This window comes from Trichosurus vulpecula, chromosome 1 (assembly GCF_011100635.1).
Source record: "Trichosurus vulpecula isolate mTriVul1 chromosome 1, mTriVul1.pri, whole genome shotgun sequence".
Lineage (NCBI taxonomy): Eukaryota > Metazoa > Chordata > Mammalia > Diprotodontia > Phalangeridae > Trichosurus > Trichosurus vulpecula.
In genome coordinates, this window is record NC_050573.1 from 119579499 (window position 1) to 119605532 (window position 26034).

The 26034-nt window shown below is 40.4% G+C and overlaps 1 protein-coding gene across 2 annotated transcripts in view; it reads right to left on the bottom strand.

The window, feature by feature from the left end:
* The window catches only part of COL14A1 (collagen type XIV alpha 1 chain), a 254847-nt gene that overhangs the window by 118947 nt on the left and 109866 nt on the right, over positions 1 to 26034 (bottom strand). For both annotated transcript variants that reach the window (XM_036760560.1, XM_036760567.1), the window contains exons 16-22: positions 24656 to 24795; positions 21922 to 22054; positions 13551 to 13613; positions 10956 to 11107; positions 4464 to 4593; positions 1347 to 1469; positions 1039 to 1188 (exon numbers count right to left, since the gene is read on the bottom strand). In XM_036760560.1, coding sequence (XP_036616455.1) covers positions 1039 to 1188; positions 1347 to 1469; positions 4464 to 4593; positions 10956 to 11107; positions 13551 to 13613; positions 21922 to 22054; positions 24656 to 24795 — 891 coding nt within the window. The remainder of the gene's footprint in view (positions 1 to 1038; positions 1189 to 1346; positions 1470 to 4463; positions 4594 to 10955; positions 11108 to 13550; positions 13614 to 21921; positions 22055 to 24655; positions 24796 to 26034) is intronic.

Consider the following 26034-nt stretch of genomic DNA (forward strand, 5'->3'; position numbering starts at 1 on the left):
CTTTTCTCAACTTTCATTCACCTTGATTTCTCTGTAGCCTTTGACACTTTTGATCACCCATTCCTCCATGATACTCCCTATTTTTAGGGGCAATGATGCATCCAAAATCTTAATTGAAGGCCAAAAAGCCATACAAAAGTCAAATAAAAACATATTAATGAGTAAATTATTTTAAATTAAATTACAAGTATAAAAAACTAACTAATGAAATTAGTTTGGGGATTAAAGAATGACATATCAGAAGTTTGGTCTGTTTTATTTAATGAATAGGGAATATAAAACTTGATTTCATGACAATGATGAATATTTAAATATACTTCATCAATTTTACAGATATTGATTTCTGCGAATTCAGAGAGAAAGGAGGGAAATGGTTGGGAGTTCATGGCAATGACAAGCCCCAAATTTGTAGGGCAGCATAAGACTCCCCTACCAGAGAAGAGAGTCTTAAGTGAATCAAATTCCTGGAATATGAGATCCTTTGGTAGACAGCTTAGAAGCAGCACAATTTTGACGAGGGCTTATTCCTGCCTGCCTAACAGCAGACTCTGTCAAAGAATTTGGAAAAGCTTACCTCATGTGAAAAATTAAAGCAAAACTTTTTTTCTACAAGTTTTTATCACATCCATCTGAGTTCCATGTAATGCTAATCTGCTCTACCAACGCCAAATATGAGCTACTTCCCGGCCTTACAAGAGTATAACAAACACTAGATAGGCTCTACTCTGTTCCACTTGGTTGCTGTCCTTCGTTCTCGAAGAGGACCAAGATGACATCACTCTGCTAGAGTCAAGTTTCGATGTGTCCAACTATAGCTGATTAGACCAATATGAGCTCAGAATGCTCTACCACTAATGAAGTTCCACTAATGAAATTTTGGATGTTAACATCATTTCTTACAAAAAGACCTAGGTCGAGAAAAAGAAAAAGTCCTTTGGGGAATAGTAATTAGTAAATGAACCAAACGGTAGGATCACGTTGGAAACCAATTTGCAAAGTCATGTCTGAGGACTAAAACCAATAGGATGTGTGACTTACAAGTTTTCACTTCACTTGTCAAAGCATCACTGAAGCCAGAAGGATAAGAGGCAAACACTTTCACATTGTATTCTGTTCCGCTGGCAAGGTTTCGAATCAGAATGGTGTTAATATCATTCCCTACAAAAGTCTCTAGTGCTTGGCCAGGAACTGAAAGAATAGGAAAAATGAACGTTAATAATCAAGGAATTGGCAGAAACTGGGAGACTTAACCAAGGAGGCAATGTTCCTTTCAAATACAATGACAAGATTAAGCGGTTATTTGGAAAAATGGGGCAAAGCAAATTGATCTTTAAAAATGTACTTACTATTAATGGGTTTATATACAATCCTGTAGCCTTTTGGTGGTGAAGATGGAGGATCCCAAGTAATTCGCAATCTGTTATACCATTCATCTGAGACACGTAAATTTTGGGGACCAGAAAGTAGCACTAAAATGGAGAAAAATATTGGTAAAGAATTGTGCTCATCTATTCTCCTTGTGCAGCTGTTAAACCAAAAAGATAAACTGTTTCAGAAGGTGGGAAAGGGAAATGTCAAAACAGACCTCTTTTCATAGGCTAGTACAAAAGAATGACTCCTCATAGTAGTTTGTACTCCTAAGAGTCCAAGACAGCATTTTAAGAGAAGCCTTTATCAGTGACACCCAACTTTGGCAGGTACCAGGAAGCATTCATCTTGGGGAGAGCCTTAGGGATTCTTAGTGATCTTGAAGAATTTCTAAGATGTCTTTAATGCTTTTGATAAGATATTAACAGTTATTTCCAAACCATTCATAGAGAGATGCTTCCATCCTATATGCTCATCATATTGAACAAAGACACCCCTCCATATCCTCCTCCTACATTTCAGGTGATAACAAGTCAAAGCTCATTGCAACAAACTCAAAATAACCATTGATATTCTTTGTGTTGAAATTTGGTTGTGGCTAATACTGCTTGAAAACAATTGCCATTAATAGATGCTTAAATATCTTTTTATTCTATAAAGATGTAGTGGACAGTCTGCCATTCCTTTGGCATGGGGTTTGACCCCAATTCAATGAATTCAATTGAATTGGGGTTTGACCCAATTCAATTCAGTAAACAGATATTAAGTATCTACTGTGTGAAATGCACCATATTGGATGCTGAGTGTGCAATGACTAAAAGAAACCTCACAGTCCTTTGCCTCAAGGATGTTATAGTCTACTAACTTGTCTCATAGTACAAAGTAGAGTGTGATAGGGATGAAAGAAAGATTCAGAGAAAGTGCTCTAAAATGTGAGAAGATAATAGAGCCATATTACCTACCATACAAAAGAAATATTAATAGTGATGATTAGTCTTAAAATTGGGTCTGTTTGGCTTTTAAAAATAAATAGAATATAAGATAAGAGAGTTCAGACAAGAAGCAGGGGATACTGGTAAAGTCAGGGTAAGAGTGCTCTCTGGAAACACTCTGTGTTCTGTGCTCTGCCTCAGTATTGCTTGATTAAGGAACCTGGGAGGTTCAGCCAAAAAAAGAACATGCTCACAGTATTTAAAGAGCTGTTACGTGTAATAGGGAATAGATTTGTCATTCTTGGTCTGAGAGGGCAAGGCTAGTAATGATGGGTCGAAATCACAGAGAGGTAGATTTAGGCTTGATATAAAGAAAAACTTCCTAACAATTCAAGGATCCCAGAGTAAAATGGGCTATTTTGAGAGATGGTGGATTCTCCCTTGCTAGAGGCTTTAAGACGAAAGCAGGATGGGTATGTCATAGATGGGAATGAAGTTCAGAAGCAGGCTGACTACTGTGATGTTATATAATTCTGTGGTTCTGTGTTCTTCCCCTTTGTCCTGAGTCATAATAATAACTCAGTATTGTCAAAATGTTAAGTCAGGTCATGTAACTAAGGAAACGGAAATGACCTAAGTAAGACTCAGCATAACCAAATTCCGTGGAACTAGAGACCGATCTATCTGTCTTGAATCTAAAATAAATGAGTCAGCATTTCTAAAATGTAATATGTTCTTTTGTGGGGCATTGTATTTTCTGCAATTCCATTTACATTTTCTTACCCATGAATCAGCACTGCAAATGAGCAGAACAACTTGGGGACAGTGAGGAAAGGGAAATGATAGTATTATTAAATGCAAGAGCCACTGCAAATTTTGTAAGCCAAGTAGAATCTGAACAGCTGAATTTTCTCCATCCTCTCCTGTCCTCTCCTCTCCTCTCCTTTCCTTCATTCTATCTGCCTTTTCTCTCTTCTTTCCTATCTTCCCTCCCCTCCCTTCCTTCTTTCCATACTCCCTCCCTTCCTTCCATTCTCCCTTCCTCTCTTCCCTTTATTCTCTCCCCCTCCCATCCTCTCTTCCTTCTTTCCTATCCTCTGCTTCTCTCCCTTCCTTCCTTTCTTCCATTCTCCATTCCCTTCTTTCTTTCCTTACTTCCTTTCTCTTTTTCTTTTTTCTTTAAGTTTTATTGATTAATTTTGGTTTCATATTCTAGTTATTTTGAGATTTAGCCTGTTTTCTCCCCTTACCCCACCTTCTACTGTCCCCGGTGAGCTTTTCCTTATAAATATCTGAAAAAAGACAGTTAAACAAAATCAGGCAATATAGAGATAATGTCCTGGCAGTAGATGCAACATTCCACACTCAGAGGCCCCTACTTCCACAATGAAAGGAGAGAGGTGCATTTCCTCAGATCTTCTCTGTAGGGCAGATTAGTCATCACCATTAACTGCCTTTGCCTTCACTTGGGGTTCTTTTAATTTACATTATTGTAGTCATAAAGTATGCTGTTTTCTTGGTCCCACTTACTTCATTCTGTATCAGTTCATATAAGTCTCCTCAAGTTTCTCTTAATTCCACATATTCACCATTCCTTATGGCATAGTAATTATTCCTTATGTTCGTAAGCCACTATTTCTTTCAGTCATTCCCCAATGGAGGGACACTCATTTTATTTCCACTTATTTGCTAACACAAAAGAGTGCTTACTACTTCCTTAGTATATATGCCCAGGAATAGGATCTCTGGGTAAAGTATAGGATCAGTTGCCTCACAGAATTCCAAACTGCTTTCTAAAATGGTTGGATCAATTTATAGCTCCACCAACAGTGTAGCAGTAGTGTGCCTTTCTTCCCACAGCAGCTCTAACATTGATTGCATATATCTTTTGTTATCTTTGCCAATTTTGAGAAGCCGAATTTTTTACCTGATTCACCAGAGAAATTCACACATGGCCAGACTGAATGTATGGTGTTCAGTGGAGACCTCAGGTTCACACTACCATCTACTTAATGTAACATCATAGCATAGATATCAGAATGTACCTAGCTGTTTCTCAGGAGTATAAATAATATGCTTCTGAGAAATAATAAAAATGTTCATTTATAAAAATAATAAATTTTCAATCAGACTGTTATCCAAGGACAGAGCGTTTATACTCACAGGTTTTTCCAGGGGCTGACACACTGACCCCTTCTCCATCAGAATAGATGGGAGTCACAGTGACTTTGTATTCAGTATCTGAAAGCAAAGGCTTGAGAAGAAGTTGGTTCTGTTTTCCTGGCACCATAACCTAGGTTGAAAATCAAAGTCCCACATTTATAAATCTCCTGGACTTTTCTTCCTAATCTTTCAACATGAGCAGAGCCTCTTAGGCCCTTGACATAATCAGAATTGAGGGCTGCATAGAGGGAAAGGAGGGAAAAGAAAAAGGGGAAAGTATGAGATAGATTTTCTCTCTGCATCTCACCCTCATGGGCACCTTTTTATTACAACCATTAATACAGAAGGTTTAAATCTGGAACTCTGATGAGTTGTACTGAATAATATTCTTCTCTCTCTATCCCAAATCTTTGGAAATCATCCGGATCCAAATGACTAATGTTCTGTATGAAAAACAGGTGTTTGTGGTTCTTGGGGAGGTCAGTTCACAACATCAGTATGCTGTCTTTGTGACTCAGTATAAGTAGTCCCTTGAAAATTCAGTCTTTCATTATTTTGTTATCCCCTCAGCTATAACCCAATCCCAGAATTTGCTTGTTTCAATCATAAATTGGCAGGTGTTAGCAGAAAACCAGAGCATTACACAGCCCACGTAAATATTCTGAGAGAGCAACCACCAAAAAAAAAGTATCTAGGTGGTATCAAAAGCTGAAGCTTTTATATTTCAGGAGGGTGCTTCCTAGATACAAATACCACCTCACTGTCTCTCTAAGGAGCTCCAAAAATAAAGTTGGTTGAGGTGTTAGGTACTCATAGAAGGGAAGTAAAAGCTGCAGTTTCTACAAGCATCACTGTAAGTAAGCTCTGATCTCTCAAATATTCTCTCAATGCTAATCCTTCAATAATTTCTTCCAGTCTTTTCTGTGGCAATCCTCCTGTGTACCACCTGATCAGTCAAGAAAACAAATCATTTTTGGCAAAGATGCTGGGCTGCCAAGCTTTCTTGGAAAGGGTTAAGGGAGTCAAAGGCCAGGGACAGCTGGAGTTGCTCCTCAAAGGAAGGGCCAGGGTAAAAAGCCAGCAGGCGTAACCATGGGGCTTGGCTCCCTTGCTCTGCCTTTGGATGAGAGGGAACCAATAAATCATGAACTAAACCCTAGAAAGCCTTTAGTTGAACCCTGAAGTGAATGTAGCTTGGATTTGGTTAATCCTGTAAAACAATACATTGTCATATTGTCATATATATGTATATATATGCTTTTTATATTGCTTATATATATATGTGTGTATGTGTATATATATATATATATATATATATATATATATATATATATAAAACGAAGTCTAACTTGGGTGACTTTATATTAATTTGGGGAGTCAATTATATGCCCCTCTTTAGGAAGGCACAGAGAAAATGCCCATGGCCATAATTAGTTTTGGACTTGGAAGTAAAGTACTAGAGTCAAAGAGAAAACTCAGTCAAAGCCTTTAGGAAACTACAGTAAGGATGCTTAATTGCTTCATTATTAGACTAATTTGGCCTCAAGCATAGAAAATGGAAAGGTTTTGGTTTGGCCCAATTTGCATTACTCATTTGGTATAGTTTCTTTCAAGACAATTCCTTTCAACTCTCTCTCCATTTCTCTCTCCCTCTCCCTCTCCCTCTCCCTCTCTCTCTCTCTCTCTCTCCCCCCATAAGGGAATTCTTTCCAGTTAATTTTCAAACAATCTACCCATGCTGATGTACCTGAAATTAAGGTCATTGAATGATCCATTATTTTATATCTCCAAGACAGAAATATTTTACCTTGAAACCTATCAAGATTCACACCTGGAAGCTATTATCCTTAGCACCTGGACTACTGAAAGATAGGGCATTTTCTGCCTCATTTAGTTGTCACTTGTAATGTGTTGAAGAAACATTTATTAGGTTTTATGACTCCCAAATTACTTAACTTCAACTGCACACCCAAGAGTAACATTTAAATTTCTCCCAAGTGTTTGTTGTGTCCTTAAGTGTCTCTTCCTTAGTGATTGATTGTCTAGCCAGATAAGCCGAGCAGTGCAGTGGATATAGAACACTAAGCCTGGAGGAGACTCATCTTCCTGAGTTCAAATTCAGCCTCAAACATTTATTAGCTGTGCAGCCCATGGCAAGTCACTTAATCCTGCTTGCTTCAGTTTCCTCATCTGGAAAATGAGCTGGAAATGGCAAACCACTCAAGTATCTTTGCCAAGAAAACCCCAACTGGGGTCACAAAGAGTCAGACACAACTGAACAGTACTATCTGTGGTTTCTGGACAGATCCCACAATAAGATTCTCTTTTTCGAATGGGAAGTGAATTGAGCCCAATGTGTCTTGATATTTTCTGAAAGAGAACTTCAGCATGAAGAAATTCTATTCCAAGTCTTCTAATATTCAAAAACTTTAAAAAAAAATTTTTTTTATTGATTGACACAGGTAAAACACTGGACTCTGAGTCAGGAATATATGAATTCAAATCATGCCACCAACTAACTTGGTGACCAAGTCACTTAACTAAATTATGCCTCAGTTTCCTTATCTATAAAATTATAGCTTTTGAGGTCACTTCCAGCTCTAAATTTATGATCCTATGAATTCTGCACTCAAGTCATCATTGTGAATTTTGATGCTCAGGTTGTAGAGAAATCTGGAGCCATGGAACTTTCATTCTAAATAAATATGAGGCTACAGTCCCTTGCCAAAAGAAAAAAATATCTATGGTGGCTCTCATCCAAATCTCCATAGAGTTGAGTAATGCAATGCTGCAAAAATAACTGATTCTGGTCAAGACTGAACTAGTTTCAACTCTCAGGCACCTCTGAGTGCTAATGGCTGCAAAGATGCAATCTGGCCCTTCGCCATCTCTTTCCTGTACTCCACTGAGTTATTCAGCAGTCCTCCCCAGCTATCTTATAAGCTCTTGGAGACCAAGGAAACACCTCTTTTGGGGGACTCCACTCAAAGCCTTGCCCAATTTTGCACATAGATTTCAAAGGGTTTATATTAGAAGCCTTTATTAGTGACATTTATGTATTTATGTATGTATGTTTCTTAGCACTTCTTATTTGCAATTTCTCTTGCAAGAGTGGCATAGTGTAAATGTAATTACCCTTCTTATACATGTATCAAGTCTAGATCGTAGGAGACTGGTGGTGCCACAGACAAGTTACTCCTAAATCTTGACATTCACAAACTTCTAGGAGAACCCTGACAAGAGTGGCCACTCACACAAGAGTGCCAGTCATGGATAGGTTAGCACCTAGTACATTGACTCTGGCATCTAGTAAATGATAAATAGATGTTTGTTGATTGATTAGTTGGTCATAAGAGGTAGTAGCCACAATGATAAAATCACAGATGTATGTGGAACTTGGAACCTCAGGGTCTGAATTCCAAAACCAATTCTACTGCCTAATAGCGCCATATCATCAGAGTCTTCCAGAGATAAATTGAGGATCTGTTTTTATTTTCTTAAGAGTTAAAGAAGATTCAAAGTCCGAGTATCATTATAAGCTGCTCTGAACTTTTCTCTTTTACATTATTGTTATGCTCTGTCCTAAATAAAGGGGGGAAAGCGAAGAAGCATTTATACCAAGCCTACTGCATTATGCTAAGCATTTTACAATCATTTTATCCTCATAATAGCCCTGGGAGGTAGGGACTGTTATTATTGGGATTTTACAGTTGAGGAAACTAAAGCAAATAGATGTTATGTGACTTGTGCATGGTCACACAATGAGTAAGTGTCTAAGGTCATATTTGGGGAATATCTATGTGGCACAGTGGATTGAACCCTGAGCTTGGAATCAGGAAGACTAATCTTCCTGAGTTCAAAGCCTGCCTCAAACATGTACTAGCTGTGTGATCCTGAGCAAGTCACTTAACCCTGTTTGCCTCAGTTCCTCATCTGTAAAGTGAGCTGGAGAAAGAAATGGCAAACTGCTTCAGTATCCTTGCCAAGAAAATCCCAAATGTTGTTATGAAGAGTCAGACACAACTGAAACAACTGAACTACAAGATCATATTTGAACTCTGATCTTTCCCATATTCAGGTACAACGTACTCCACCTAGCTGCCTAAATGAGACCCCAACTCTATCCTTGCTAGATAACATTACAGGAGAAAATCTCTGTTCTCTCTAAGGGGCATTTTCATGCACTTCATGAGTATCACCCAAAGATTCTAGCATATATCCAATTTGGGTTTTTTATTTGTTTGTTTTTAATCTAAATATAAGCTTTTTGTACCGCATTTCTGGAAATTTTATATCTATTCCTGGAAAGTAATGTGTAAAAAATGTTAACAAATCACCTCCCATTTGAAATGCACAAGAAAGTTTCCTTACTCAAAGGAATCCATTACAAAGGAATCTTTTCAAAGGCCAAGAACTCTTTGGCCAAGAAGAGTTTCCCCCCTTTGGGTCCGGCATATAAATCTAGATTTCCTTACAAAGGGGTTTGTTTGTTTGTTTAAAGTGATACACACCCGTAGCTAATAATGGATTTCCCCCTTCATCTAAAGTCATTTAAAAATAAATGACTGAATTTGCCTTTCTTCTCAATTGACACTTTCTCCAAGCTTCCAGGGACAATTGGTTGAGAATCCCAGTAAGTTCATTAGAATGGAAAAGAAAATCAGCAAAACTTTTTTTTAAGTACACCTTTGTAAGTGTAAAATTATAGAGTATACATACATACATAATGTATATATCATAGAGAATACAGAGTAATGATGCGAGAAATAAAATATCTGCATCTGTCATTTTATAATCATTTCAGTTTTATAAGTTATATTGCATTTATTACAGGGATAAACTTGCATTACCAAACCAATTCAATATGCTTGAAGTTTCCACAGACTTTTCTTCCAAGAGCATTTAAGGAGAGAATTTAAGAAATTCTGAACTGACATTAAGTAAGGCTGACTTTACCAAACTATTTTCTGCTAATCTCTACATTCTGTCAGGTGGATATTCTGAAACTACTTGAATGAATGGGGTTCATTCTCTTACTATTTTGAAGATGAGATAGCAAAGGCCATTTTCTACCCAAGCTTCTGTAAATAAAAGGGAATGGAGGGAAGGTCAGTTGGTAGGAAACAATAATATAATTCTTGATGAAAAACAATTCTGTGGACATTCTCTATGGATTTTCTTGAGAGAGGGAAATGGAGAAAATGGAAAAATTGAGGATTGGAAAGGCTAAAGGAAAAATATTCAAGTGCTACCAAGAAAAAAATATCTTATTGCTGCAAAAGTTATGTAAATGACTGGGAATCCTGCTGAATTCCACTAAGTTTAAAAGCATAATAAGATTTGGTAAAATGCTAAAAAAATTGTTTTTAATTAAAAAAGATCCTGGAAGACTATGACCCTTTGTCTCAGGATTCTTGTGCCCAGCTTGGCCCTCTAATAAAAAGGAAACATGTGTACTTTATTTTAAGAAAACTCAGTATTTTTTGGTCCAGTCTCTGTGAGTCAGAGTGGTGTGGTGAATCTGGCCTTGGTATATACTTGGCTTTGGCATCAGGAAGATCTGGGCTTCAGGTCCACCTCCAACACCAGCTGTGTGGTCCTGGGAAAGTCACCTAACTTCTTTATGCTCCCGGGCAACTCTAAGACTTTAAAATGCAGATGAATGGCTAATGTGAATTAGTATACTAAATATCCCCACCCATGAAAATGAAATCAGTCTTTGGACCCCAAAGCTTAAATCTACTAACTACAAATGTGTAAAACATACACATTAGAGGAGGCTCACTGACATTAATGAAATGACTGTACATTTTACAACTGAGTCCCTTTAAACAACAACCTCTCCTAAAGCATTAAAGTTTTTGTTACAAATCATCAGGTAGCAGGAAAAGAGTCAATTGTTCAGCAAGGACTAAGAGTTGAAAAGTAATTAGAAACCAAGAGAGTGGCTTAGAATTATAATAGATTCAATTAACAAGCATTTATTAGTTACTTACTATGTGCCAGCTGCTTTGCTAGGCACTAAAAAATGCAAGTACGAAGAATAAAATGTCAGAGAAAATATGAGAAGAAAATGGGATTTTATGGCTTCCTTTCAAGACCATACCTATCTATTGAATACACCAAAGTGGATCTCTGTGGTTTCTACTTTTCCAATAACTTTAGTGGAGGAGAAAAATAAGTAAGTTTAAAATATAATTACCATAACTGCCATTTGTTATATATTTGTCTTTGCATTTCTTTAGCATGCAAGCCATTGTTAACTAAGCCGGAAGAAGCAGAGCAAGATGATGAAAGCAGCCTTGGAACAAAGTTAGAAACTGGAGAAAACAAAATGCTTACAACCATCGAGGAAACTAGCACTGAAGTTGTTATTAACGAAGTTGTTATTAACCAAGTTGTTATTAACCCCTCCAAGGATAGGTCTCCTTTGTTAGAGCTGTGTTAGTTAGAACTCTTCAGGGTTTCTAGAAAGCTTAAAATCATACAGACCGTTCCTATCACTTCTTCAGCATGGTCCCCTTTAGCAATTAGGTAGGTCACCCTGAACTGCTCCACTCTGTCATCTGAAATGTCCCATTTTACCCGCAGGCTAGAAGTAGTTTCATCATCTACAACCAGGTTTCTGATTCCTGTTCGGAAAACTAAAACAAACATAATTGAGAGTTAAAGAACTCTTAATGGATAATGCCTCCAAAGAGGTGCCCAATTCTTAGAGGCGATGGATTTTAGTAACCGCAACTCTACCCCAGCAAACACAAAGGAGGAAAAGTAATACGGCTTTGGATCTTCTATTATTATCCTGTTTGTGGCTTGGAGGGGAACATGAAACAATTTCCAGGGGAAAAAAAATAAAAGTAGTTTTGTCTTCAAGGTAAACCCAAGAACATTTGGATTCTGTCATTTCTGGGTAAGCCCTAAAGATATTAACCCAATAAACTCTCCCTATCCATCAGGCTCTAAAAGAATTAATTCGTGGATACCAGAAATTAACGTGTAAAAGGATTTCCCCTGAGAGAATGTAAGCTCCTCGTGGATATATCACTTTTGACCTTGTATCTCCAATATACTAGCACAGTACCCACCACTTATTCAAGGCAGGCAGTTAAATGTTTGTGGATTGATTTGAATTCTGTTGTTTGTCCTTCCTTTTCAAAGAGGACCAATGACATCATGGGTGGTATCTTGATTTGTGTGTGACTTGGATTTAACTGAGGCAGAGTGGCACAGTTGTGTCCTCATTCTCTCTTCCTGAGTCAGCCAAGTCCAATGGCAGGACAAAAGTCAGGATGACTGGTGACGGCCCAGGATGCAGTGGATGACCTTGGCATCTTCCAAATGGCTGACCAAGTTCTACGTGTTCCATAGTGTCTGTTTCAGCTGCGTCCATGGCTATTGGAACAAATTGTTCTCATCTGTCCATTCTGCTGAGGAACATCTTCAAATGCTTGGGGTAGGCATCCCTCTAACTCACTGTTACCCTGTCCGTTATCCTCAGCCTGATTTAGCCTATCTGTCAAGATGGTTTACTGGGATGTGGCTGCTGCTCCAGCCACAGCTTCTTGGAGCTACAGGTGAGAATTGAATGCCAGATGGATACCAAAGTGGGGCATGCTAGTCCCCCCAAGCACTTCATATCACCACTCCATTTGTTACATGGAGGATCAGGCCTAAATCTGCCTTTGTAAGTGTATAATATGGCATCCCAATTCTAATGTGCACCCCCACTCTACACCCTACCCCAAACTCATCACCTTCCTATACTTACTTTAAATGCCAGCTGATCTTGTAGTATTACCCTGTCACCCCCTATTTAGAAGGTCACATACCTCTCCGTTCCTGTGTTCTGCTTTCTAATACCTATATGTTTCTCCATCCCTTCTAACAGTTTTCCTATTCTCCTTCCCCTTGATGTCAAACTTGTCAAGTGAGGGCTCTAAATCTATTGCCTCCATTTTCTCATTGCTCATTCCCTTTATAATCTGATTTTCATCATAAGCTCATGTCAAATCCAGAAGTCTCAGACTTTATCTTCTTTGACTTTTCTCTGAAATGATATTGTTGTACATATGCTCTTTCTTCATACTCTTTACTCTCTCCGTTTCCATGACATTGGGATATTCTGCTTTTCCTCCTACCTATGGGACTTTTTGTGCATGTGTGTCCTATATGGGTTCCTCTTCCTCCTTCCCTGCAAGGACCTTGTCTCGTACTTCTTTTGTATCACTCACAGCACCTAATATAGTGCTACCCACAGAGCAACTGGCAATTTTCCCAGGGTTTTTAAGATTAGAAAATATCTTTCATTCATATATCACTTTTTACTTTTTAAAATGATTATGGTAACCCATATTCTCTTCTTTCTATATGATAGATTAATTAATGATGTAGTGGATAGAGTACCAACTCTGGAGTCAGGAAGACCTAAGTTCAAATCTAGCCTCAGAGGTTCATTTAATCTATTTGCCTCAGTTTCTTTATCTGCAAAATTGGAATAACAGCACCTACCTCTAGGGTTGTGGTAAGTATCCATTAAGACAATAACTGTAAAGCACTTAGCCCCGTGCCCGGCACATAGTAAGTGCTATACAAATATTACCTCTTATCATTTTCATTTTACTGATGAGGAATCTGAGGCACATAGATTAATATCTAATATCATACAGCTAGTCAATGGTACAGACCTGGACTAAAACACAGGATTCCTAGCTCCCAGAATGGTTCTCTTTCCACTAGACCACAATACTCTGGCATCTAAATTAAAATGAGTTGTCTTTTCCCAAACACCATTCAAGGAATATCCATATGATGAAAGGTCACAGAAAGGAGGAAGGCATGAAGAAGAAGGCAATGATGTTCTCATAGGCATTGTGGTGGAGTATAAGAAAAAGTCCTGAGAGATAGAGAAAAGTAACCAGAGGAGAAAGAGTGGACCAGAAGAGAAACATACAGGGTGAGGGAGGTGTAGATGGGAAACAATCTACTTTTCCTCATTTAAAAAAAAAGGCACTAAATATGACATAGCTTCTGCTTTAATCAAAGTCTTGGTGGAGGAGGTGGGGAGAGGTGGCATTTCTTTAACCTTACCTGAAGTTACTGGGTCAATAGAAGGTACTGTGGTGACAGTAGGTACAGTTGAAGGAGCATCAACTAAAAACAGAAAGCACTCATTAGAATTTCTCAAAATGGAAGGCCACTGTTTTTAAATGGTATTAGCCCACCAAAGTGGGATGTCATCTCGCTCCCTCCAAATAGTCCACAGCTAGGATGAAATATTAAGTTCTCTCTGTTTAGCACGTAAAACTCTTCACATCATGCTTCCTTCCCATCATGTTACTCATCTCTAGGCCTGCTTGCTGTTCTTCACACATGGTGCTCCATTTCCCATCTCCACTTTGTACTGTCTGTCCCCCCTGCCTGGAATACTCTCTTTCCTCTCTTCTGACTCTTGGAAAGTCTGGCTTCCTTCAAGATTCAGCTCAAGCAGCCACCTTGTGAGGGAGACCTTTCCTGTCTCTGCCCTCTTCAAGCACACCCCTTCTCTTCTAAAGTTATCTTGTATAGCATCTGCTTTGTTTGTATCTTGTATATACCTATTTATGCACATATTGTCTCCTCTATTAGAAGGTAAGCTCCGTCTTCATAATAACCTGGAAAGACCTACATGATCGGATGCTGAGTGAGAGGAGCAGAACCAGGAGAACTTTATACACAACCACAGACATTGATTCTGTGATGACCAACTTTGACAGACTTGCCTCTCCTCAGCAATACAATGCTCAAAGACATCTCCAAAGTACTCAGTATGGAAAAAGTGAGCTACATCCAGAGAAAGAACTGTGGAGTCTGAATGCAGGTTAAGGCAAACTATTCACTCTCTTTTTTGGGGGTTTAATTTCTTCTCTCTCATGATTCATTCCATTGGTCATAACTCTTCTCTGCAACTTTAGAATCTATATCAGACTACATGCCATCTTGGGGGGCAGAGGGGAGGGGAGGGAAGGGAAGAAAACTTGAAACTCAAGAACATGTAAAACTAAGTGTTGTAAACTAAAAATAAAAAATCTAATTTTAAAGAAAAAAAAGAAGGTAAGCTCCTTGAGTTCAGGGACTGTTTCACCTTTGTTTTTGTACCCCCTGTGCTTGGAAGAGTTGTGGATTAAGATTTTTAAGGCTGTCTCTGAAAGATGCAGAGAAGATAGGAAGTAGGTAAGAAGAGACCAATGACATAGGCTGCAAGGTCCAGTAAGGCTTACCGGGAGGTGGACCTCAAGCTGGAGTCCTTGCTGGGGGATAATCCAAGACTGAAAGACGCTCAACCAGGAGGCGAAAGGCAAAGCGTTCCTGGAGCAAGGGCTTCTGTGTTTGACAAGCACCAATCACATTCTTTACCACCTAGATAGTACTCAGCTGAGTACTCTGGGCCTAGAGTCGTGCAGAGGGCAGGCCCTAGGCTCCCAATGTCCATCTCAGTTCCTTTTGATCAGGCACTGCCCCAGGTTACCCCACAGGCAACGTCCCACACACTTTCTCTGCTCCTTGAGGTCTGCCTAAAAACCCTTTCCTCTCTACTTTTGAGGGGTGGCATCACCCCTGCCCTACTGCCCTGGGCACCTGGCTTTGACCTTACATAGACCCAGGTTTATTTTAAAGGTAGGTAGTTATTAAGTGGCAGGAAGCGTATGGATTGTGCCCTACCAGGACACACTTTGAATTGCTGGAGGTGGTGCAGGGCCAGAGGAGACTCAGCCAGGAGGAGACAGGCTGAGCATCCCTTGTGCCAGGGCTCCTGGATTAACACGCACCAATCACATTCCAGCCTGAACCAGCTGGATGGACAGCTCTTTAGCCTCGGGCAAGTATGCGTGCAGGGCAGAGGGCAGGCACTAGGCTGCTCCGGTTGTCTATCTTAGTGTCTTGCTCCCTCCGCAGTCATAAGCACGGAGCCCTCCTTCCCATTCCCACCCGCCCCTCCGCGCCCCCCCCTCCCCCCCCCCCCGTCACCCCAGCATGGTATCTCCTGAATGGCTTCGTGTGCCAGTGCGAGTGCGCGCGCTTGCGCACTCTTGGCAACATCCCAAGCAATGCCTCAGACTCCTTGAACTCGTCTGGAAAGCCCTCTCCTCCATACTTTAGACCCGTAGCCTGGCCCATGCTTTCAGAGACAGTCAACCTGTGCTCCTGAGCTAGGGAGCGAGCTTTGGTTTCGCAGAAACCACAGACCCAGATGCGTTTCAAAGGCTGGTGGTTACTAAACAGCAGCGTTGTGTGCAGGAGTTGCACTCTCCTAGAAAGGACATCTGCTGCCATCGAGGCCGATCTACACCTTCGCAAGAATTCCCTCCACTACACCAGCCTAACAAGTGGCCATGCCGGCTCTGCTTGAAGACCCAGCCTGCGAGCCACCCACAATCTCATTCTGCTTGGAGAGAGCCCTCATTGTTTGGTTGTTTTTCTTTTACGTTGAACCCAAATATGCCTCTGTTTCTTCTTGGGCCTTGTTTCTAGTTTGGCTTTCTAGGGCTAGGCGTTAGAACAAGGCTAGGGCTTCTTTCACATGAGAACCCTTTAAAACGGCTACCAAGATTTGTGCAAACTCCGATGCGTGTATACCAGTCTCCAGAGCCCGTGCTGGTTTCTCTTCTTCTCACACTCAGAGCAGCCAGCCCCATCCCCTCTCTCAATGGAAGTCCCGAAGTCCCAGATCTGAGGGACTTGGATATTGACGAAAAGAGAGATGCCCTATCTTCCTAAGTGGGGATTTAAGGATCATGGGAGGCGGTAAGAGGAGAGTCTCTGCCAGTCCTTCCCAGGCTACAGAGTGTGAAGGAGGGGTGTATATGTGTGGTGCTCACACACAAGGGAAAGATGAGCAGCCATGCAGTTTGTGTGCCCACTTCCGTCTCCAGGGTGCAAATAGCTGGTGCAAATGGCTGAGTACTCTATCCGCTGGACTAAATGATGTGGAATCACAAAATCTGAGAGTAGGAAGGAACCCCATTGGTTATCTAGTCCAACTCCCATATTCAAGGAATCACCACTAGAGAGTACTGGTCCTGGAGTCAAAAAGACCTGAATTCAATTTAGACTCAGACACTCACTGGCGGTGTGACCCTGGGCAAGTCACTTAACCCTGTTTGCCTCATTTTCCTCCTCATGAAATGAGCTGAAGAAGGAAAGGACAAACCATTGTAGTATCTTTGCCAAAAAAATCCCCAAATGGGGTCACAGAGGCAGACATGATGGAAAACAACTAAACAGCAGCAGCAGATAGTTTATCTTTGATATCTCCCCTCTCATTGTTTGATTTCTTTCCCCTGACTATCCTCACACATATGTACCTGCCATATAGTAAATGCTATATAAATGCTTGTTTCTTTTCCTCCCCCCTCCCCCACTTACTCTCCTCTAGTGCCTAGTGTTGACATGCCATTGGGCAGTGAGCTTTGTCTAGTTTTTTTTCTTTTGGTATTGTGCAGGGCATTCCCTTCTAAGCTCCCTATCTAGGTTAGAGAAAAGGTGTTTCATTCTTCTGAGGTGGCAGAATTCAAAGGGTAGATAAGACTTTATTTCTTCGAGGAAAGCTCTAGGGTTTTGGGGGGGAGAAGAGAGGAAATGTTTCAAATTTCCCTTTTCCTCAGAATAAAAAGATCCCTCTGAGTCCATCCTAAAAAGTTCCATTGTATTAAAAACAGAACTCTTTCAAGGGAAGGGAAATTTTGGAGGTTGGAGGGGATGAGGGCTGGGAAGAACAATGAAGTCCATGTGCTAGTTTCATCCTGGAGGCCATATAGGTTTGTGGAATTTATTTACCTTTATAATTTTTTTTCAACGGCAGGAAAGTATTTGACATTTCTGTTACTCAAAAAGTACATTCTGATATATTTATTATCCCTTTGAAACTTGGATAGCTGCAGAGGACTTGATGCAATAGGTTCTCTGACTAGGCGACCTGATGAGTCTATGAACACACACACACACACACACACACACACATACACACACAGATGCAGGATTTCCAGCTCATATGTCATAGACTAGAGCCTGGGTGGGGTCTCTCTTTTTTCCCAGAAGCTCAGTTCTGCTGCCAGCTCCACAGAATAGGAAAGTACAACAAAACAGGGCAGCTTATCCGTATAGGAGCCTATTCAATAACATTGAACCCTTTCTTCTTCCTTCCCACTCCCCAAATCAGTGGAGTTGCAATGCTCAGTACTAAGAGGAGGCAAGGAAAAGCTCTTTACTAGTTTTGTCTAAATTTTATCTGACTAAAAAGAGGCAAGGAGAAGTTCTTTACTAGTTTTATCTGATTTAGCTCAATCAGTAAGCATTTATTCATCATCTACTATGTGCCAGGCACTAGAGATACAAATACAAAAACTGAAAAAAAACTTCCTCTTATAAGAAGCTTACATTCTCAGGGGAAAAGCAAGTATCTATATAAATATGTCCAGCAAAAATATAAAGTGAATAAATACAAATATGTAGAAAGTAGTTAAATATAAGGTAGTTTGGGAAGGAAAGGACTAAGTTTTATTTGTGTGTACGTATGCATGTGTCATTTTCAAAGAAAAATCCATGGTATCAAAAGCCATGTGAAAAAAATGCTCCAACTGGCTAATAATTAGATAAATGCAAATTAAAGCAATTTGAAGTTCCCTGTAAAAAGACTGGAAAGATGACCAAAAAAATGGAAAATGACAACTGTTGGAGATGCTGTGGGAAAACAGGCACATTAATGTATTATTTTATGGACTGTTCATCCATCCTTGGACAGCGGTTTGGAACTTTGTCAACAAAGTCACTAACAGAACATGTGCCCTTTGACTCCACTACACTGCAATGAGGCCTCTCCCTCCCCCCAAAATCAACCACAGAAAATCTTAAATGTTAGAACCCAAGTTTTCTCACTCTCAGCCCAACATAGTGCTCTGGCAATGGCCAGAGTCTAAATTGAGAGCCTTTTTTATATTAGATTTCGTTCTATTGAAAAGGATTTTGGGGAATTTCCAGTCTCTCAATAGGATTATTATGCAGATGCTGAGATGGCACAGTAGAAAGAGGGCTGGGCCTGGAGTCATGAAGACCTCAGTTCAAATCCAGTCTCAGACACTTTTATTTGATGTGTGACCCTGAGCAAGTCACTTAACCTCTGTTTGCCTCAGTTTCCTTAATTGTAAAATGGGGATAATAATAGCACCTACCTCTCAGGGTTGTTATGAGAATCAAAAGAGATAATATTTTTAAGGTGCTTAGCACAGTGCCTGGCACACAGTAGGAACCATATACTTTGTGTTCAGTCATGTCTGACTCTCTGTGACCTTCTCTCAGCAAAGATACTGGAGTGGTTTGCCACTTCCTTCTCCAGGTCATTTTACAAATGAGGACACTGAGGCAGAGTTAAGTGACTTGCCCAGGGTCACACAGCTAGTAAGCATCTGAGGCCAGATTTGAACTCAGGAAGAGGAGTCCTCATAACTCCAGACCTGGCACTTTGTGTCACCTAACTGCCCAAATAAATGCTAGCTATTTATTATTATTGTTATTATTCTGGCATCACTTTAAACTCTCAGGAATGACATGAGGACTACCTCTCTCTATAGGACCAACTGTCTTTGAGGGCATTTTAATTATTTGATCCACAAACCCACATACCAATCATCTCTGCAGAATCCTAATGTCAGCTCCAAGGGATTCACAGTGAGAAATGCTATCCTCATCCAGAGAGAGAACTTTGGAGTCTGAATGTAGATGCAAGTATACTATTTGCTCTGTTTTTTATTTTTTCTTTCTCATGGTTCCTCTCATTGCTTTTAATTGTTTACATCATGAGTAATATGAAAATGTATTTAATATGAATGCATAAGTACAGCCTATATAAGATTGCACCATCTTGGGAAGGGGGGAGTAGAGAGAGAGGGAGGAAATTTGAAGCTCAAAATCTTGTAGAAGTGAATGTTAAAAACTAAAAATAAATTGGTTAATTTTTTTTAAAAAAGAAGAATCCTAATGTCAGCTTTTTGGGGAAAGGCAGGGAGTTGCTTTGGGCTTGGGGACTTATCACAGAAGGGCAGCCTAGGTGGTGCAGTGGATAGAGCACCAAGCATGGAGTCAGGAAGACTCATTTTCTGAGTTCAAATCTGGCTTCAGACTGTTACTAGCTACGTCACCCTGGGCAAGTCGCTCAACCCTATTCGTCTCAGTCTCTTCAGCTGGAGAAGGAAATGACAAACCCTTCTAGCATCTTTGCCAAGACAACCTCAAAAAGGGTCATGAAGAATTGGTCATGACTGAACAACAACAGCAAACTTGTCTTATAGCATTGGAAGGAGCAGGATTGATAGGTCTTTTCTTTCAAAGTTCCTCTGATCCCAGCCAGCCTTGTGAAAAGGATTCATTGGAAAGATGTGCTTGACTGCTCTCACTGCATCCAGGGTTCTCCTAGTGTGTGGAAAGAATCACCAGATGCTCATGTGCTGTGATTGGAAAGGCTCAGAGAATGACAGGAGTTAGAGATGGCAGGGAGGGGCCATAGACATCATCCAGCCCAGATTCACAAAATATTACAGCTGGAAGAGATCATCTTGTCACAGTATCATAAATTTAGTGTTGGAAGAGATCTTAGAAGTCATTTGGCCCAACTCCTTCATTTTAGAGATGAGGAAACGGAGATCCAAAGAGATTGAATTGGCTGAGGCCAAATAGGCAAGGAGTGGAGGAAAAGGAATTGGAACTCAGGTCTTCTGATTCCAAAATTCAGGGCTCTTTCAACTACACCATGTTCACACATTCAACCAATACATTCCACTCCAGAATTTCAGAGAATGTGAGAACTGAAAGGGACCTTGGGAATCCTGTAGTTGAGTCCTTTCTGTGCTGAGACTTGGTACTCTGCTACCCTTGCTGGCATTTCCCTATTAGCGCATAAGAGCTTTGTGAGTAGGGACTGTTTCATTCTTGTTACTTGTATCCCTAGCACCTAACACGGTGTCTTACATGTAGCAAGTGCCGCTTAATAGATGTTTATTGATGTTTGTCATGGGGACAGCTAGGTGGTGCAGTGGAAAGAGCACAGGGACTTGGAACCAAGAAGACTCATCTTCCTGAGTTCAAATCTGGCCTCAGACACTTAGTAGCTGTGTGACTTCCCTCCACCTCAAGTCACTTAACCCTGTTTGCCTCAGTTTCCTCATATGTAAAATGAACTGGAGAAGGAAATGGCAAACCACTCCAATATCTTTGCCAAGAAAACCCCAAATGGGGTCACAAAGAGTTGGAAATGACTGAAAGTGACTGAACAACAACAGCAAAAAATGATGGATCACAATCTCCAATTGCTCCAATCCTTGCTGCCCTGCATTCTTATCGCACTTTTGGCACAGTGCTTAGCCTGGAGACTGGAAGGACTGAGTTCAAATCCAGCCCCAGACACTTAACTAGCTGTGTAATTGTGGGCAAATCACTTAACCTCCGCCTGCCTCAGTTTCCTCAGCTGTCAGATGGGAATAATAATAGCATTTACCTCACAGGGTTGTTGTGAGGACCAAATGAGATTTTTTAAAGTGCTTCGCACCGTGCTTAGACATGGTAAGCATCTGATAAATGCCTATTCCATTCCATCTCTTTCCCATCCTTCCTTCAACACTTTTACCTTGTAGTGAACCAGTTTAATTTTATGCTGTTCTCTACCCTTGAATCCCTCGTCCCCTTGTCCTATAGACACTCATCTTCTGCCCATCCTCATCTAGAATCCTGTCTACCTTCTTCACTCTAATCCGAGGTTACATGAGCAACGTACCCCTTTCACTCTCTTCCCCACACTGCCTGCCTTCCTCTACCATCTCACCGCCATCCCGCCTTCTACCGCTTGTTTCTGCTCTGTGCCTGTTTGCCTGGGTACCCTCTGCACCTTCTTAAAGTATGACGTGAAGGCTCCCTTCCCAGTGCCATTCATAGTCTTTCCTGGCAAGTACCCAAAGAGCCAGGTGTGCCTGCCCCATTTCATAATTTCATAAATCAATTAGCAATTCTGGCCACTTATAAATTTACTCTATTGATTAGAAAGGAGGTGGGGGCTGGTCAGGGGAACCAGAACAAGATACAATTTTAGCACATCTTAACCAGTTAAATAATCCTACCACTGAAGTCATTAATGGGTTAGAATTTAAAGGCAAGGGAGGGGCGCTGTAGCCAGAAGGTGATAGTTCATACATAGCTGGTATCTGTAAAGGCCAACTATTCTTCCCCATAAATACACTAGCAGGGACTCATTGAGTAGATTGTTATCTGACACCTGGGGCCTGAAGACAATGAGATAAGTGGGAGAGGCTAAATCTCATGTCAGGGGCTCTAGAGGAAAAAGGAAACCTAAGTCTACTGGATGCAGGAAGATAGGTCTAGAATTGTATATACCAAAACAATTTTGTCTAGAAGCATTCCAGTTTGTCTCATGACTTACGTGTAGCTCCAACAACACTCAACACCTCTGTCTCACTTTCATCACTGAGTACAGCCAACAGGGAGACCTCATACTCTGTGCCAGGTTGTAGACCTTCAATAATATATGTGTCTTCATCTTCATTTAAGACAACCTGAAATAGATTTGGTTAGCTGTCACAAATGGGGAAGGAGGAGGAGGAGGAGGAAGAGGAGGAAAAGAAGGAGGAGGAGGAAAAGAAGGAGGAGGAAGAAAAGAAGGAGGAGAAAAAGGAGGAGAAGAAAAAGAACAAGAACAGGGAGAGGAAGAGGAGGAGGAGGAGAAGAAGAAGGAGAAGAACAAGAACAAGAAGAAGAGGAAGAAGAACAAGAAGAAGAAGAGGAAGAAGGACGAAAACTAGGAGAGGAAGAGGAGAAGGAGGAGAAGGGGTAGGAGGAGGAAAGGGAGAAGAAGAACAAGAAGAACAAGAAGAGGAAGAGAAGGGGGAGGAGGAGGAGGACGGAGGAGGAGAAATATATCATGAAACTAGTACAGAAAATGAAATTGAGAATATGCTACCCTAATTGAAGCCAATTAATTTAATTCAAGAATAAGTAATTTCACTGGTTTGGCCATTTCCTCCACTGATGCAGGTCACAATTCCTTTGATGGTCTTCATGAGTTGCTGTGGCTGAAAAAATAACACTATTCACTGGCAAAACTTTTGATTTGATTGAGATTGTAGTCTACTAAAGTCTCCTATTTCTAAAATGGCTAGCCATACCTTTTCCATTTGCATGTGTAAGTTACTTTTTTAACCCAAGGGTAAGATTTTAGATTTACATGTATTAACTTTTACCTTATTAGTTTCAGCCCACTGTTGTGTACCCTGTCAAGATTTTTTTTTTTGGATCCTGACTGTCATTCAGTGTGTTAACATCTAGGTGGTGCAGTGTATAGATAGCTGGGCCTGTAGTCAGGAAGACCAAAATTCAAATTGGGCCTCAGATACTGAGAACAAGCTGGTTATACAGCTTACTAGCTGGCTGAGTCACCTAACCCTTGCTTGCCTCAGTTTCCTCTAATATAAAATATGGATTATAATAGAACCTACCTCCCAGGGCTATTGTGGAAACCAAATGAGATAATAGGTGTAAAGCCATAACACCTGGCACACAGTAGGTGCATAATAAATACTCAGTCCTTTTTCTTAGCTGTACCTTCTAGTGTTATATCATCAGCGAATTCAATAGGCATACAATACGTGCTTTTATCCAAATCACTGATGAATGTTAAATAGCAAAAGGTCAATCACAGATCCCCAGTGCACTCCATTGGAAACTTTCTTCTATACCATCCACCTGGTTCCGAATATATCTTTTTGTCCATCCATCTAGCCCAGAGATGTCGAACATGCAGTCAGCTTGGCATGTTGCCTGCAATACTCTCCAATGTGGCTTGTACTAGATTAAAATGTATTTGGAAAACATTTCACACAATGAATAAAAATAGAAGAGATAAGGAATCACTTTCCTCCTTTTGGCAGAGAAGCAAGAGACTATACTTGTGGAATGTGGCATGCACTGTTAAATGTGGTCACTGTAATCACAAGTTAGTTTTGCTTAACTGGTTTTCTTTGTTTCAAGGGAGGCTTCCTTTGGTTGGGTGAGAGGGAGGATGCTATATCCAGAAATGAATACAATGTAAAAACAAAAATAATTGATAAATTCATTAGAAATAAACAAAATCTCAGTAAACTTCACTTCTAGTGGTTCCCTTATCTATCAGTCTTTTAACTCCATTGAAAAAAGAAAATAAATTTAGTCTTGCTTGGTGTGCTCTCCATGAAGTCATGCTGGCTACATATGCTCACTGCATCCTTTTCTAGATGTTCAACAACCAACCCTTTATTTCTATGAGAAATCTGTCAGAAATTAAAGTCAAGCTCCCTCACCTACAGTTTGCCTACTACACTCTCTTCCATTTTCTGGAATTCAGGACATTCTTCCTTCTGTCTCAGGAATCTGTTCTCACTCTCCATGAGTTTTCAAAGGTTGTTAACAATGGTTGGGCAATGCCATCCATTTGGTTCTTTTTTTGGAGGGGGGACTTGCTTAGAGTCCAACAGTGTCAGAGGTGGGATTTGAACATGGGTCTTTCCAACTCCCAACCCAGTATATATCCACTATGCCACAATGCTTCCATGCCTTGTACATAGTAGTTTTTTTTGTAACATATCTTTGTTGAATCGATGACATCATAATCTTTAGTAAAACTTTCTAGATTCTTTCTAGCAGGATAATGTATGTCCATATGAATTGTCAGAAATGGGTGGTAATCATCAAGTTTGACAAGTGCTCTCTGTCATATGCCCCAGTAAGGAAGAGGGAAGAGGGCAGCTAGGTGGCACAGTGGATAGAGCGCTGGGTGAGGAGTCAGGAAGACTCATCTTCCTGAGTTCAAATCCATTCTCAGATACTAACTAGCTGCGTGACCCTTGGAAAGTCTCTTAACCTTGTTTGCCTTAGTTTCCCCATCTGTAAAGCGAGCTGGAGAAGGAAATGGCAAACCACTCCAGTATCTTTGCCAAGAAAACTCCAAATGGGGTCACGAAGAGTCAGACATGACTGAAACTACTGAAAACAACAAAATTCACGGCTCCCCCAGGTTGAGGACCCCCGATTTAGGTGTCAGATGAGACAACAGCTACCCACTCCCTTATGGTAAATCTAAGTAAATCTTCTGGCTTATGCATTGTTCTATGGCTCCTACTCACCTCTTCAACCTTTCCACCATATACAGGAATCCACATCAATTTCTGCCGGACGACATCTGACGACAAGGGCTTCCAACTCACTCTAAAACTGTCTTGTGATACTTCATCAATCTCCAGATACTGTTGGGCTGGAATTTGTTCTGCAAGCCAAAGTTTTGGATTGTGTTAGGCAGATAAAAAACTGGCAGAGCCAAACCACAGGAACCTCCCTGGAGCCATTGGAACACTCAAGGGTGACCGTGAAGCAGCTGGGAAGCCTCCCTTAGAGACTTGTTACAGAACCCTAGGAGAAAGTGCAAAGCATTCTACACTACTTTACTGTGAGGGCCTAGAAGCATGAATTGGGAAAGCCATTTAATCACCACCACCACCAAGTTTGCTTTTAAAGAGACAGAGTCCCATTCAAGAGCTTATTTGTAATTCATAGTGTCAGAGTATTTGAGCTGGAAAGGATCTTGGAAGTACGCCATTTAATCCAAAACCTTCATTTTTACAGATGAGGAAACTGAGTTCCCTTGAGATGAAGTGACTTACCCCAAGTCACACAGGTAGGGAATGGCAAAGCCTGGATTTGAAATAAGGTCCTCTCACTCCAAATCCAGTGTTCCTTCCACTGCAATACACATCTTCACACTGCTTTGTGCATGGTGTTGGACTGTGATTTTCAGAACCAACTCCATTAAATGGTCTCTTTGGCTCTTTTAGTAAAATATTAAAATTATGGAAATGGCATTCACTATTTTCCCAACTATTTTGCTGTAGCCCATTTCAATAGGCCCCCAATGACTGAAGGAATCTGTAGTTGGCTCTAATCTTTTCTGTGCTTACTTCACTCCCTGCTGGTGTTATAAGCTCAGGGATCATTAGATGAAGACATGGATGGCATGTAGTTCACATCAGCAGATGATACAGAACTGGGAGGGATAGCTAAAATATTGCATGACAGAGTCAGGAACAGAAAATATCTCAACAGGCTAGAAAAATAGGCCAAATCTAACAGAATAAAATTTAGTGTGGATAAATGTAAAGTTCTGCACTTTAGTTCAAAAAATCAACAGCACAAGACAGGAGAGGAGAGGAGTGGCTTAACAGCAATTCAAGTTTTTAAAAAAGACTTAGCGTTTTTAGTTAACTGCAAAGTTGAAAATGAGTCAACACTGTTTATAAAACTGTTAATGAAGCTGCCAAAAATCCGTCAAATTTTTGGCTACATTAATGAAAAGATATTGACCAAAACAAGGGAGATAATAGACTTAGTTAATTTTCATCCAACCCCATAAAGATAATTGTGTTATGGGTTCTGTATGTTCTTAAATGGGACATTGATAGACTGGAGTGTGTCCAAAGGAAGGGGAATACTTTGCCACATCTTAGAGATA